A 15,687-nucleotide genomic window follows, 5' to 3' on the forward strand; every position below is an offset into this window, starting at 1 on the left:
CCCCTCCCAGCCGAGCCCAGCTCCCGGACTCTCGATTACGGAAATGAGTGTCATTTAGACGGAGTACCGCGCGTCCGCGGCTCCCGTCCCCGGCTCCGGGAGCCTCTCTGCGGTTTCCGTGCGCTCCCGCAGCCCCCGTCGCTGTCTTCGAGGCTGTGCCCCCCACCCAGGCTCGGGAGCACTCCCCGGTCACCTCGGCCGCGTCCATTTCACTTCCTCTCGCGGTCCGGATTGCAGCAAAACACCGGGCAGCGCGAGGGCCAAAAAGTGCAAAGGAGAGCGCCTTTCGGCGTCGCGCAGCCAGCTCGCCAACTCCCCCTCCCCAGCCCAGACCCTCTCAATCCCAACTGCAACTTTTTTCCTTCCGTCTCGGTTTCCCCTTGGCTGCGGCGAGCGGGCGCCGGGCGCCGGGCCGCGAGGCGTGGAGCGGGCGGGCGGGCGGCCGCGCGGCTGCGGGTGGCGGTGCGGGCGAGAGCCGCGAGCCGGCGAGTGGGTGGGTGGGTGGGGAGGGAGGAGGGGAGAGGACGGGCGGGGAGGGAGTGGGGTGTGGGGAAGGGGAGGGGGAGAGGGAAGGGGGGGAGATTCCGCTCCCCTGCCGCTCCCAGCCGGGGCGGGGGGCGGGGGGAGGAGGCCGCGAGGAGGGAGGGGAGGAGGGAGGGGGAGAGAGGGAGGGAGCCGAGGAAGACGCTCCGATAACCCGTGCGTTTCGTAAGGCTCTGAGCACTTGTACATTTCTGCAGGCGCGCGGCGAGCCATTCGCGGCGGCTGCTGCAGCTCCGACTGCATCTTCCTCCTCCTCCTTCCCCCGGGCTCCGGGTGTGTGTATGTGTGAGTGAGTGAGTGTGTGTGTGTGTGAGTGTGTGTGTGCTTTGCAGGTGTGTCCGTTTTAATTCTGCCCAGTAGGTGGGACTTGGTGACTTTAGCACCATATTTTCCTTTTCCCTTTTTTTTTTTTTTTTCTTTTTCTTTTTTGCCTCCCCACCGTCTGTTGCAACCCTGCAAAGTCTCGGAGTCGGAGAGCGCGGCTCGCTTCCCGAGCCTCCGGACCCGGCGAGCCGGCGAGCGCCGAGCCGGCCACCATGCCAGGCAAACCGCGCCACTAGGCGCTCCCCGCGGCTCCCACCCGGCGGCGGCGGCGGCGGCGGCGGCGGCGGCGGCCGCGATGGTTTCAGACGCTGAAGGATTTTGCATCTGATCGCACGGCGTTTCAAAGGCAGAGGCCCCCCCTCCCCCTTCCCCCCTCCCTCGCCGTCTTTGTTTCCTTCCCCCCCAGCTCTCCCCACTCCCCCCACCCCACCCCCCTCTCCTCTCCTCCTCCTCTTTTTTAGAAGCCGCGATCGGAGATGGATGTCTCTCTTTGCCCAGCCAAGTGTAGTTTCTGGCGGATTTTCTTGCTGGGAAGCGTCTGGCTGGACTATGTGGGCTCCGTGCTGGCTTGCCCTGCAAATTGTGTCTGCAGCAAGACTGAGATCAATTGCCGGCGGCCGGACGATGGGAACCTCTTCCCCCTCCTGGAGGGGCAGGATTCAGGGAACAGCAATGGGAACGCCAGCATCAACATCACGGACATCTCAAGGAATATCACTTCCATGTAAGTCGGGCGGCCGCTCCCCAGCCCGCCTCCCCTCTCGCTCCGCGGCTCCCTCTCGCCCGCCCGCGGCCGGGAGCCGGCCCTCCGCCCGCCCGCCCCGGCTCGCCGCCGCCCGCCGGGCGCGCGTCAGGCTCGCCGTGGCTCGGGAGATGCTCTCGGGCTGCGTAGTCCAGGTGATCCGGCCCTTGCAGGCGGGGGCCGGAGCCGCGTGGGTGCCTCTCCCCGCAGGGGACCCCCGCCGGCCCGGGGCGTGCGCGGCCCAGCTCCCGCCCCCGCCCCCACCCGCCGGGGCTCGTCGAGAGGGTGCGAGTCGGGTTTTTGCCCCCCACTAAATAGCAACAGTTTGGCCACGCTCAAGTGGAATAAAGTAGACGAGGTTCGATCCCCGGCGGCGGCGGCGGCGGCAGTGACAGCGGCGGCGCTGGGCCGGGAGGGAAGGTGACAGGGATTGCTGGAGATCCAGCCGAGATCGTTAACTATTTCCTTTTGGAAACAGCGAAACACGCTGACAAGTAAACAAGTTGGGAGCTGGCTGCTCGCTGGGAGACTTTGGACATGTCGAGGCCGTCATGGACGCCTACCTCTTCCCTTTCTCTCTCGCCCGCCCTCTCCAACCCCATTTTGGGCATTTCCGAGACACCCCCCGCCTTTCCCACCCTCATCTGCATCTGGGCGCCTACAGATCCCGTCCTTGTGAGCTCTGATAACTGCGCCGGTAATTCCGAGTCAGGATGGAGAAGGGAGCTGAGGGGGTTTGCGGGGTTTGGGGATGGGGCTTATATGGTCTTGCAGATCCGTCTTTTTCTTTCTTTCTTTCTTTCTTTTTTTTTTTGGATAATCCAACTCTGACTGCCGTTTGCTGGGTTCTGCCCCGTCTGAGTGAGACCTGTGGTGGCCTGCATTCCCTCCCTCCCCTTGGCTAGGGATGGGGGATAGAACCGAGGCACACAGGAAAGAAGAGCTCAGCCAGGGTCCAGGGATGCTGCCCATCTTTCCTTCCACTGACCTCAGGGCCAGGTGACCTGCCCCCCAACACCTCCCCCCCCCACCCCCCCCCCCCCATTCTGACATCCAGAGAAGGGTGTGGACCGTGCTGGGGTTGTTTAGGGGATAGCTCTTTTGTCCCCCTGCCAAGGTCCACACCCCTTGGGAACCCTCAAAATGGGTAGGATGCTGAGAGAGAGGGGTTTGCCCTGAAGTCCCGGCTGGGGTCTGAAGGAGGCATCTGGGCAGACACAAGCCCTTTCGAAGCTGCCATTGGCGCTGCTCTCCCGGCAGCAGCCCTCCCTCTCCCTCAGAATGGGGCAGCCAGGCTGGGAGGAATTGCAGTTCTGCTCTCGAAAGCCCGCCAGCCCTGTTGGCTTCGTGGAGAGAGCGCTAGCATCCTTGCAGCTAACAGTTGGAGGAAGTGTACAGCCCAGGAGATGTCTCTGACTCCTGGCCCTGGAGACCAGCTTGACCCATATCTGGGCTCTGCCATTCACCTCCTCACCACCTGCAGCCGGTGGGCCTGGGATGAACAGAGGAACAACTGAGGGGGCAGCCAGAGGTTCCAGGGGTAGACTGCCTCTCTGGGCCCTGCAGGCCACAGCATTCCAGCGTCCCTGAGGATGGCAGGGGAAGGTCTGGAGTGTTATCGGCAGGGAAACTCTGGCTTGGGAGTGCATTTGGCTGTGTGTGTGTGGGGGGTGAGTTGGGGGACTGGGAGGGGAGAGAGCTTAGCAGTGAGTCCAGGGGCTCCGGAGCTGGATCTGGGGATATCCAGGGGGACTGGGGGGGGGGCTAAAGGTTTGAGAGCAGGTCCCTGGTGTGGGTCTCTGGGAGCTGGTGAGCCTCATTCTGGCTATTCTCTGCTCCCAGGATGCATGCATCTGTGGGAAGCCAGTGGGAGGCAGGGATGGCCACAATCACGTAGGCTCTCTGTAGCCAGGCAGCGGTCGCTCCTCTGAAGGCGATGCTTGGGGAAGCGGTTTGAAGGGGGGAGTTGGGCTGCTCTTTCCAGGCCTAGGGTCCAAGATGGAGGTGCTGAAATGTGGGTGACAGGAGGGGATGGTGTGGTCTCTTATCCCCTTTGCCTTTGGAGGACCCCAGTGGGACAAATGGGATAATGGTGAGCAGGGACTGGATTGGGAGACTGTGTGTCCCCCTCCCTGTTTCGGGACGTGGGCTCTTTGGCAAGCAGGCAGGACTCCTTTCCTTACGTCCACCCTGACACCTAAGAGCTGGGGAACTGGATTCCCACAGGAGCTGTGTGGATTGGCAGGTGGGGGAGGAGGGTCAGAGGTCATGGGTCTGATGACCTTTCCTCACCCCGTCTTCTCCCCAGTGCCCTCTTAGATCTTTGGCTGGTATTGACAGAGCTTTGGGAAGGGCCCAGCCTTCGGCCTCGGAGGCAGAGAACTGTGGAGGGAGGGAGGGGAATCAGGCTCCTTGTGGGAAGTAGCTGTCACCCATTCCTCTGTCACTCAAGGGAATGGAGGCTCAGGGTAGCAGAGTAACTTCTGTTGAGGCACACAGCCCAGGTGGTGAGCCAGGCTTAGGTCTCGGTCTATCCAACACCAAGGCCCGGGCCCCCATTCTGTGGGATGCCTGTGGAAAGAGGCGGGAGGGGGGCCTGGAGGGCAGGCAGAAGGAGGAGGGTGAAGGAGGAGGCCTGACTTTAGCACGACCTGGGAAGGGGGCTTGAGATGCAGCCCAGACTTTGCAGGAGGAAAGTGTGCTCCTCAGATCTCTGATGCTATCAGAGAGAGGGAGTTCGGGGGTCCTCCAGCCTTCCATCAGCCTGAAGCTCTTGCTGGTGTGTGCCTAAGGGTACAGCTTGGGCTGACTCTTGGGATGGAGCTTGGATGAAGCTGTGTTTCCATCAGGCCTCACTCCGGGAACCTGGGGGGGTGTCCTTGGGGGCTGGCCTCCAAAGACACACCCTCTTGTCTGTGGAGCTCTAGGGCCCTGACACCCCTCCCTGGGTGTTTAACTGATCATGCCTGACTTTTAAGATGGACAAGAGAGTCCCTGTTATCTTCCTCTCAGAGTCGTGTGTGGAGCGCCTCTTGGGTCCCCATCGGAGGCTGGCTGAGGGCGCCCGTGATCGGGGAGGGGGCTGCCCCACCAGTCACAGGAGGGAATCAGCTGCAAGGCATCATAGCAGAAATGTGGGTCTCAACTCCTCCCCTCCCAAAGGGCTCTGCTTCTGGGCCTCTTTCTGTTCAAGAAGCCAGCTCCTCAGCCATGGGAGCTCCAGGCCCGCAGTAACCTCAACCTAGAAGGGGCAGCGCATTGCCACGCCCAGCCAGGCTCTGTCGTCACAAAGGCAGAAGGTGGAGGCTGGGAGTTGGATCCTCTGTCTAGGTCAAGCCTTCCTGAGGCTGGGTCACAACGGTGCATCTTTGACCAGCAGAAGATCAAGGGAGAGGAGATGGCTCATGGGACCCGATGTTCCTGGGGTTGGCTACCCAGATTTTGAGCTCTTGGCTGGGACTCTGAGCCTCCAGCGGGGTCTCCGTGGGAGCCCCCACAGGATCCCTGGTGTTTGCCACTCTCTGGTCCATTTATGTCCCCAGTCTTCCTTGCAGGCCCTTGCCTCTGCTGGGTGAAGGATCATTTGGGTTTTGGCTACTCTATTGGTTCCTTGATTCTCAGCCTTTCTAAGGATCAAGGGGAGCGCCAGCCTTGACAATTACCCATGGGACCTGGGATGCAGGCAACGGTGTGAGCCAGGCCCCAGGGGAGCTCAGCCAGGCACAGAGCCTAGGTCTGAGAGAGGTAGGCTGAGCTGGGACTCCTTTGTGGTAAGATTTGGAAGGGAGGCTGGTTGCAGCTCTGGGGAATGAGGTACTTCCGGGATGGAAGCTGGGGCCCGGGGGCTCCAGAGGCCCTGGGATTTTGCCTGGAGGCCAGACCCTCCTTGGCTCCAGAGTCCTCAGCCCCCACAAGCCCAGGTCAGTCTTGCTAGGCACACGCCGGGGCCCAGGGCATCATCTCTGCAGCTCCAGGGACCTGGGCGTATGGCAGCTTTGGGTAAAAACAGCGCAGCCTGGCCCTTGCTTTGGGAGTGTTGGGGTGCGGTCCTTGGAGGGCTGGTCCTGGAGTCTGGGAGGCAGCGCAGGGTCCTGTAACAGGCCGACCAGCCTCCTGCCTGGCTGAAGAGGAGCATGCTGCCGTGAAGAAGGGCGGTTCTGATGCCTGCTCCCTTGGGATGCTCTGTCCTTGCCCTGCCCGTCCCTACCTGCTGCCTCCTCCTCTTCTCTGACTGTAAGGGTCCTTAGCCCAGCTGGCTCTTGGGTGGGGGTGTGGGTGGGCTGTGACCTTCCATCAGGATGACCTTTGCCAGGATTGTGGCATCTCTGCTGCCACTGGAGCCCATCCAGTGGCCTATCCTGGGATCATAGACACTGTCTCTGGCCTCATTTGGAGGCCTCCCATTGACTGCAGGGAGGGTAGGAAGAGAGAAAGGGATGACACACATGGGTCCCTCCCCTGGCTCTGCCCCTAACCCATTGTGAGCTGTAGGAGGGGTCTGTAGCCTTTTTCAGCCTGTAAATTCAACTATGAATTGAATCCCTTCAAGCTTGGACCGATGCCACCCCAGGGCTCAGGGAGCACCCCATGGAGTCTCTGTGAGGTCCCTTCTAAGGGCACAAGCTTTAGGATTGGTGCTGACTCTTATGATGCCACCAGGAAGAGGACTGGGTGCTCCCTCTCCCTCGCTTGACCCTCCCACTGGCCGGTTTTCCCTTCGTTCCTTCCCTTCCCACCTCTACTGAACTCTGGGTCACCCAGAAAGTGCCACACAATTTGGAGTCAATGGCCCAGACCAAATGTCACACTTCGGGATGCCCTGGGGCCTACAGCCCCTCACAGCCTGGACATCTAGCTTCGTGTGGGTCTCCGTTCTCTACCCTGCACGCAAGGCAGGGAGGAGACGGCCCTCTGCAAAGCTTCCATGCGTTGCTCTAGCAGGGACCTCCACTGATGGGAGAGGAACATGCTAGAACTTCGATTTCAAGTTGTCGTCTAGAAGAGGGACTACTTAGCGTACGGCTGGAAGATACACCAGCATGTAACTTAATAAACAGAGGAGTGTTCAGGGGTGGCAAGATAACATTTTTATCATCATAAAGGCTTGGTGCCCTGTTGTGATTGGAAAGGCCTGAGTTTGGGAGGGAGATAGACGGATGGTAGGAGAGGTGACCCTGAAGACTGGCTCCCCCTCTTGGGTCTGTTCCAGGGAGTAGGGGTTGATCGATGCAAGGGGGAGTAGGAGAAAGAAGAGAAGGAACCAGGTGGGGTAGTGGAGGGACTCTCAGCCCGGGACCAGGATTCCTAAGGCCCCCTCGTCCCTGGGGGCCAGGCCAGTTCTCAAAAGACTGTACCCCTCAGGTCCTGCTCTTTGTTTCTGTCCAGCAAATTCTTTACCTCCTGAGCACCCAGCATTTCTTTCATGCCTCCCAGGTTACAGACATCGGGTGTGCTTTTGTCCCAACTGCTGAAGTGATAGGCAGGGATGATCTGTCCCATGTTACCGATGAACAAAATAAAGAAAAGGGTTGAGTTGTGTGTCTCCCAAAAGGAAAGCTCTAGAAGAGCCTTGTGGCTCCTTCCGAGGGACTCCTCTCCTGGCTCTCGTGGGTCTGTGGACTCTTCTCTCTGGCTGTGGGCCTGTGGCTAGATGCCCCATGGCGTCATTTTCATCCAGAAAGTTCTCTTTCTCCCAGGGGGCAGCACTATGGGAATGGTCCATCTGGGAGGAGCTGGAGGATGGCTGAGACTCCTGGCAGTTGGGTCTAGGCACGGTCTGAGTGGAGGCCTCGCTTGACCCCCCCCCAGAGCTGGTGGTGGCTGAGGCATCCAGTCAAGTCACCTGTCATCCATCCCCAGAGCCCAGCTGCCTCTGCTTGGGGAAACACACTCCAGGAGACCAGCCGTGTGGGCTGCTGCTCTTCAGATGGGTCAGCTCTCCAGGGATGCGGACTCCCGTGAAGCCCGGTGCCCAGTGGAGCCCTGGGAAGTCCCATGAGGGTCCTCCACTTTCTGCCTTCACCCTGGGGGCAGGGCTCACCAGAACTCAGGCCTGGGAGGGACTGCCGCAGGTGTCCCCTCCCTCACGCTCTGCGCATGGGGCCCATGAGAGGCCCAGACCAGGGTAGCGACTCTCCGGGGGCTTGAGGGCTGCTGGAAGGTCTCTCCTCCCAGGTGGCGGGACAGGCGCCACACTCTTCGGCTCTGCCCTGGCGCCTGTCCTGGGCGCTCTGTCAAAGCCGGAGCCTTGCCTACGGCTGTGTCTCCCTCTGGGGCGATGTTTCCAAATCTGGGGTCCCCAGAGGCAGCAAGTATGCGAGGCTGGCCGCCCCTGGGCTCCGTGCAGCCTGCAGCCCACGCCAATTAGAGGTTCGCTTGCAGCGAGGATTTCTGCTCTGCTCTGTTTACCAGCAGGCAGGGGAGGCTGTGGGCTCAGTGGGCTTGGGGCTTGGGAGCCCAGCCTTCCTTTCAAGCCTCGTCTCTGCCTTCCAGCTCCCCCCACCCCCATCTGCTTTGTTCCATCAACAGGGTCCCCGGTCTGGGTGGTGGGAATCAGACAGGATTCCTTCCGAAGAACCCTCAAGTGCGGAGAGGACCGTCGTGACTGGGTTTCCCCAGCAGATCCTCTGGGCCTGGGTGCTCCCTAGCTTTGGACAAACCCCTTACCTCTTCTGGGCCTCAGTTTCCTCATCTACGAGATGGGCATAATAATAACTACCTGTTAGCAGTGCCCCTGAGGGTCAGTGTCCTGTATCAGGCCCAGTAAAGAGAAAACTGTCTGTATAGGATCGCTAAGGACAGCTAGCTTTTAGTGAGCACCTCCTATGTTCTAGACAACCATTCCAAGCACTTGAGAGGTCCTACTTTGTTATGGCCTCACACCAACCCTATCAGAGAAGTGCTGTTCGTTCATTCATTCATTAATGTGAATCCCGTTGTACAGACGGGGCGTGAGTCCAGATACAGAATGTGACTTGCTGAATTCCACGCAGAGTGATCTGACGTTTAATATTAAGCTGTATAGCCTGGATTCTTTTGCTCTTTCCTTAGGCGTGCAAATATATACTGGTAGACACACACGTGCACGTGGTCATTCCTGAAGACCGGCCATCATAATCCACTAATTAAAGAAAAGGGTAGACGTGAAGGTCTAGAAGGGTCCTTCATGTTGTAACATCCCAGCTCTCTGGGTGCGCATTGCCCAGGCTGGGGTCGGAGGGGAAGGCGGACAAGATGGTGGGTGTGGTGCTGGCCTCATGGTCTGGCCCGCATGGTCCCAGACAGGCCTCTCGCAGTCAGGGAGGGGCTCTCCTCCTGACCTCGGCCTCCCCCGAGGCCCTGTCTCGGTCAAGCCCTTTTCCCAGGCCTCCTTGACCACCCCGTAGTGTCTCGGCCTTTGATCAGGCAGCTCGCTTCCCCAGGAGACCAGATGCCCGTTGAGGCTGGCGGGGATTCAGGAAGCTGGCGGCTGAGTCCCTGCCAGCGCCACGCTGGGCTGAGGTGTGGTCGGCAGGACTGTGTCCCTGACTGCCCATGACCCTTGAGAGCTTGGATCAGAGAGGGGAGGGCTGGGTGGCTTCTCCCAGGGACAGCTTTGGGATTTCAAGATGGCTGGTGAGTGCAGAACAGCCGGGAGGCATCTGGAGGGCCCAGCAGCCAGAGCTAGAGGCTGGTGTTGAGAGAATCTTCCCTGACTTCTAATTCTTCCTCTTCTCTTGCCTCCTCTTCAGACGAGCAGGCTTTCCTCTCCTCCACGCTTCCTTTTGCCTCAGCTCTGTCCCATTGCTCATGGGAGCTCTGTCAGCCTCTCCACAGGGATGAGCTGGGGGTCGGCCACAGCAGTTCCCAAGGAGAGAGCCGGAGTAGCCACCGTGGTTGGGATGGTGGGGCAAGTATTTGTGGAAACACCCCATTTTCACTGCTGCTTGGCTGGCTGAGCTCACCACATCACAGGACCTCTGTGGCCTCAGTTTTCCCTTCTGGGAGTTGGGTTACCTCTGGGAGTTGGCGCCTGTCTCCCTCAAGGGGTCCCTGTCCAGTCAGTGTGGTGACATGGTTGATGGGCTGTCTAACCAGTAGGGTGCCATGTTGATGTCTCCGTTTCTAGACATCTGGGAGCGTTTTTGAGTTAGGAAGCAATCAAGACCTCGAACCATAAATCATCTGATCTGGAAAGGGGCTCAGATATAATTGGGGTCCAAAGTAGTTTTGCCAAAGAGGAACGTGGGGCCCCAGAGAGGTGGAGGGGTGTGACTCAGTCACCCAGGGCGTCCTGGCACGGGGCCCTGCCTCCCCAGCTGGCGTGGCTTCCCTTCCCCACCCTCTGCTAGCGGCTGCTGAGGGGCTGAGGGATTTGGGCTCTTCCAGAGGCAGGGGAAGAAGTCCTAAGTCTCCTGCAAAGTCCGCGAGAGAGTGAAGGGTGCTGTCTCCGAGTTGCAGTCCCCGTCTGTGCCTCCCGTAGTGAACTGGGCTGTGTGTGCGCATCTGGGGGTGTGTGTGTGCACGCACAAGTGCATCTCTTCTGTGTGCTGGGCATATCACGGCTGAGGTCTTGGTAAACAAGCCCGAGAGCTTCTGGCTTCCTGCCTGCCCAGTCCGTCTGCCTGTGGACCCCCCATGGCCACCAGAGGGCAGCGCCGCGCACCAGCCAGTCGGAGGCCGGTGTTTGCCTTCACGGGCTGGGAGCTGGGGATGTGGCACTAGGCTGGTGAGATGTGGCCTCGCAGACCTGGCTTTCAGAGCTGCTCCTGAGCCAGGGATGAGCAGGGAAGTCAGCTGTCCCCCAGGCAGGGCCTTTGTCTGCAGAGCCGGCCCAGCCATGGGAGTCTTACTGACATGAGCTTCCTGGGAGGTGGCTGGGAGTGTGTGCTGGGTGGACAGAAGTCAGTGCTCTCCTTCCCCTCTGGTCCCCAGCAGCAGCAGTGGGGATCAGCCCATCTGGAGATGAATGAATGGGACATAGCCCCTACCCGGGAAGATCAGTCTTGATGTGGACACAGAGAAGGTGATGGACGCTTGGTTACGTTGTGGGTTAGGGTCATGGAATAATTGAGCTTTATGAACTCCCTCAGGCCATTTGATCTACTGGCCCAAGTGTAGGGGCATCTCTCACTTTTCCCTGCCTCCCCCCACCCCCCCCATGCCGAACTTGGGACTCTCTTAAGACACCAGGGAGTGGCTCAGTCAGTACCAGGTCCCGATACTTACCAGATGGGAGAGCGTGGTGCTGTCGCTTAAGCTCTCCAGACCCTGTCTGTCGCTCAGAGATACCCATCTACGTTGGTGGGTATGAGAGTGCCGTGCAAATTAGGGGTCATGGGCCCTAGCCTGGACCAGCTAGTTTGGACTCTTTCCTTTCTGTGAATACTTGGGCTCTCTCATGTCTGTTCTAGTATTTGAGCAGGTGCTGTCTTTTTCCATGCGCTACTTGGTCCATAAATGGGCCCTGTTCCGCTAACATGGTTGTCGACTTTGGAGATGGGGTCTTCTGCTTTTGTGGTGGGTGTTGAGCTCATGGAGTCAGGTCCTGTGACTCTGTCCCCAGAACCATCCCGTGGCTGCCAGACCCAGGTTGCAGGTGGGGTCCTCTCTGTTGTGGTCAGAGTTTGCTTTTGTTTGTTTGTTTTTTAAAGATTTTATTTATTAGAGAGAGAGAGAGAGAGCAGGGGGGAGAGGGAAAGAGACTCTGGAGCTGACTCTGCACTGAGCATAAAGCCAGATTCAGGGCTCGAGCCCACGACTGTGAGATCGTGACCTGAGCTGAAACCAAGAGTCGGACGCTTTACCGACTGCGCCCCTCAGACATCCCTCCCGCCCGCTGTTTCTGACACTTTTTTGAGGCTGAAGAGCAGGGATGAAGCCAACATTTGTGGCCCTCCTGCGGGACGGGAGGTCACTTGCATCGGCAACCTTGTTTATGGATGGTCCCTACTCAGTGAAGCTTGAGCTCACGACTCTGCCTCTTACCGGCTCTGTGACCTTGGGCTGGCTACATTTTTTTCTTAAATTAAAAAAAAAAAAGACTATTTATTTATTTGACAGAGAGCAGGAGAGAGAGCTAGAGAAAGCACAATAGGGGGAGCAGCAGAGCGAGAGGGAAAAGCAGGCTCCCTGCCAGGGCTCGATCCCAGGACTGAGCCGAAGGCAGATGCTTAACCAGCTGAGCCACCCAGGAGCCCCGACGTGGCTACCTTTTTGACCCTCAGTTTGCTTATCTGAAAAATGGAGGTAATACTAATAATGTAGGGTTATTGTCAGATTTCATGTGTGTGTATGTGTGTGTTCTCTCTCATTTTCTTCCTCTACTCCAGAACTTCCTCCCCACAAACACAGATTCTTTCTATGGCTCTCATCTGTGCTTCCCCCCTCCAGTCTTTTCTCCTTCCAGCTCATCCTGACAGATAAACCTTCTAGCCCAGGGCCTTCTGTTAGAACAGTTCTGGTTGCCCAAGATTTCCAGTGGTTCTTTTGTCTGAGAGGCAGCCCTGTGTTATAGGGAGAATAGTGGTTTCTTTCACCCCAGACAGCCTTCGGTTTAAATGCTGGCTCTACCGCTGTGTGAGCTTACCCAAGTTACTTAACTTCTCTGAGCTTCAGATTCCTTATCTGAAAAATCAGGCTAATTATATCCATCTTTGTAGAGTAGTTGTCAGGGTTACATGAAATTATAGTAAGTGCCTGGCGTGCGATGGGTGCACAGCGCCCAAATTGGTGGGTAGTACAATGGGAGTCTTGCAGAGGTGATGGACAGTGGCATTTCAGGGTCCTTGAGGCATGGGATTGGAGGAGGTTACACGAGGGGGAGCCAGCAGCACCTGGGCCAAAGCTGAGGGAGATAAGAGAAGGACCAAGGTGGTGTGTATTTGGGGAAAAAAAAAAAAAAAAAAACACCAAAAAAAACAACCTTCAAAAATAGCTAAGGCACACATGTCTGCCAAAAGAACAGGGAGATAGTTATGGTTCCCACTGAGAGACTAAGGGCAGTGGGAGAGGGTCCCAGGCACTCTGGACGTGGGGAATTTCTATGCTGATTAATTCCGGAGCACCCAGCCCCTTGCAGACCTGGTCCTATGTAGTTTTACTACTATTCTTGTCCCAGGTAGCTGTTGTTCACTAGATGATCCCCTTCCGGGCTACTGTAATTGACTGAGCCTGTCAGTTGCAGACAGGGTTCAGGGATCAGCCCTGGGAGAAAGAATTTAGGAATCTAGGGGGAAGGAGGTGACCTGGGGGTCCTCGAGTCCCCTCCCTTAAGGGCCTCTCACTCACATTCACTCCAGTTCTACGTTCAGCCACAAGAGGGCACTAGACCATGATGTCTGCAGGGAGGGAGGTGCTATTTATTCGGCCTGCCTGTTGGGAATGTGCCTTTGATCAGAGCTACACGTGGTTTTCTCCCAGGGGCCAACACCTCTGAGGGTCATGGCAAAACAATTGGATTCAATTAGAGCCCATAGCTCAGATTCTGCTGTCTCAAGGGAGGCTACGTTGTGCGGAGGAAAGGTCATGGAATTTCACATCCAACTCAGGCTCCAGTCCTTGCCCTCCCCTTTGCTTGTTTCTTTTCAAATTTGAGCAAGTTGCTTAATTTCTCTGGGTCTCATTTTCTTCACCTGCAAAGCGAGGTGTTACTGGGAGGTGTTGCTGTGAAGATTAAATTATACGACATGTGGCAAGTGTCTGGAACATGGTGGGTACTCCATGATTGGCCATCTGTCTCTTTTGGGAAGAAGGATGAGGTTAGGACACAATGCAGGGGTGGTTTGTGAGATCCCGTTGGCCTGATGGGGTCCTTCTCCCACCCATGAACGGGGGATGGTTCCAGTTCACTGGGCGCAGCAGTGACACCTAGTGGCTGGAGTGGAGAACAGCACGGTGTTCCGCTGGGGTGGGGTGACCTTGGTGGGCACTGTTGGGGCAGGTGAAAGTGACATCGCCTCAGGGCAGATGGGCTTCAGGGGGGTCTGTCAAGTGAATTTCTCTTCCCTTCACATGCGAGGGGTTCGAGATGATTCTCTAAGGTCATGAATGTGATGATGGCCCCTGGGAGTGTTGCCTGGGCCAGTGGGATGAGTGCATGTGAGCAACTGACTGACTTCCTCATGGCCCGCCAACCCCGGCATCTAAACGACCCGACCCTTTGCGATGTTTCCTGGGGTGCCACTCTCTGGGAGATGCTTTAATCCCCAGCTCTCAGGTGGGCCTCAGATCTCCGAGGCTGCGTCTGTTTACCTGGAAAATGACAAGGGGAGGGGCTGTCGGGCAGGTTGAATGAGGGCCTTTTGGTAGCTCGGATCTGAACGTCTGGGACTGTTTTCTGCCCTTTGCTCTGTGTGTGTGTGTGTGTGTGTGTGTAGGGGGGGTGCGTGGGATCACGTGGCAAGGGGGTGGTTAGAGGTAAGTGTTAAGCTTCAGGCTTTACGGCTGCAGAAATCCAGCCCGGAGAAGGGAGGGGCCTTCCCCCAGCAGAGGCGTGTCTCTGAGCCTGGACTCGGGGTGTCTGTAGCGCCTCACCCTGTGCGGCCTCTTCCTTAGCACCTGCGATTCAGGAGGGAGCCTTGGCAGACGTGCCAGGCGCGGGAAGTTATTTAATATCAGCTTTGCTCCAGATTGTGTTTCTGACTGCTTGCCACCTCCTAAGTGGCAGCCATTTTAACAAATGTGGCGATAAGACACCAAGTGGGAAATAACATGAGAAATGGGGAGGGGGCAGGGGCGTGGAGGAGGGGCGTCGTCTTAGTCCCTTGGCAGAAACCTTGTCTTTGGGGCAGCCGGGGGGACAGAGCAATGGAGGAGGAGTAAGGGCCCCTGGGACCCCTGGCAGTGAAGGGGGTGTGGTGGAGAGAAGGGCCCGCGGCAGCAGATTTCCCTCTGCCCTGGGGGGACCCTGGGTCCTGTGGGGCGGCTGACTCCTGTTTCTGGGGAGGTGTGCAAGGGAGGGCCCATATTCCCCTTTTCTGAGGGCTGTCTTCCGAGTGGATAAGAGATGGCTGATGGGGGCCGGTGTTGGGGGACATTCAGCCCACCGTGGGTGCTGAGCTGTGTCTGCATCCTGGGCTGTGGGATGCCTGGGTGTCTGGCCACCTGCCTTGCTGCCTGCCAGGACCATCCCGGCATCTGGACTCTTGGAGAAGGATGGGCAGAGGCGTGAGCAGGGCCAACCTGGCCGTTCCTCCTGCAGGACACGGAGATGAGGGAGTCACCCCTCTTTCTTCCGAGCGCCAGGCTCCAGCCATGTGCCAGGACGGTGCTGAGCCCCAGAACACCACGCAGAGCAAATAAAGGGCCACAGCCCTCCCCTCTTGGAGTTTGCAGTTGAGTTGGGGTGTCAAGCCCAGCTAAAAGGTCTCTCTTAAGAGAAGCAGGGGCAGAATTTGAGAAAGTGCATGGAATGTGAAGTTATAGAAAAAGGCCCATATGTGAAGCTGTGGTCTTCCCTCAGGTGGAGAGGGTGTAGTTTTTCTAACTGGAGAGCTAAAACTTCTGGCTCACCTGTCCTGAGCCTGCCTGACGTGGGCCGCCATGGAGTACTTGTCAGGGCTGTGGCCCCTGACCGAGAGGTTGAGTCCATGAGCTTGCTCTTGCCTGTAAGAGGCCCCGTGGATTTTTAGGGGAAGCCATGTATGGCAGGCAAGAGAGGGGGGTTGCATTTCTGCTTCCGTTGCTTTCTGACCTCATGAGACAAAGATTGGGGCAAGTAGTTTATTGGGAAGGTGACCTGGGTGGCCGAGGGGAGAGGGACAGAGAGACAGGGAGCAAGGAAAGTCATGGAGCCCCATGGCCACGAGCAGGTGCAGAGCACTCTCCCCCCACGCTCATTCATTTCTCCTGTTTTGCATTTGACCAGCGTGTTTATTTGAGAAGGGCCAGACCCTTTTGTGAGAGCTGGGAGAGGATCAGTGAGCAGGACAGTGAAGGTTTACATTCTCCTGTCTTTTGGGACATGGAAGGTCAAATCCCTTTCTCTGGAAAGCTGCCTGAACCTTGCTCCTGGGGATCTAGCCCCAGGCTGTAAGGGAGCCAGGCCAGGTGGGCCAAGGGTGCCGCCAGATTGTCTCTACCCTCTCCCCCACCTCCTG

General features: G+C 58.0%; 1 protein-coding gene across 6 annotated transcripts in view; it reads left to right on the forward strand.

Annotated features, from left to right (window-relative positions):
- The first annotated feature begins 657 nt into the window (after window positions 1–657).
- Window positions 658–15,687, forward strand: part of NTRK3 (neurotrophic receptor tyrosine kinase 3) — a 372,106-nt gene continuing 357,076 nt past the window's right edge. The window contains exons 1-2 of one of the 6 annotated variants that reach the window (XM_047737523.1): window positions 659–1,213; window positions 1,329–1,591. In XM_047737523.1, the coding sequence (XP_047593479.1) occupies window positions 1,344–1,591 (248 nt within the window). In that variant the 5' untranslated portion in view covers window positions 659–1,213; window positions 1,329–1,343. Of the gene's footprint in view, window positions 1,592–15,687 lie in introns of all 6 variants that reach the window. The other 5 variants (XM_047737522.1, XM_047737526.1, XM_047737521.1 and 2 more) reach the window with 5 other exon arrangements.

Source organism: Lutra lutra, chromosome 7, assembly GCF_902655055.1.
Source record: "Lutra lutra chromosome 7, mLutLut1.2, whole genome shotgun sequence".
Lineage (NCBI taxonomy): Eukaryota > Metazoa > Chordata > Mammalia > Carnivora > Mustelidae > Lutra > Lutra lutra.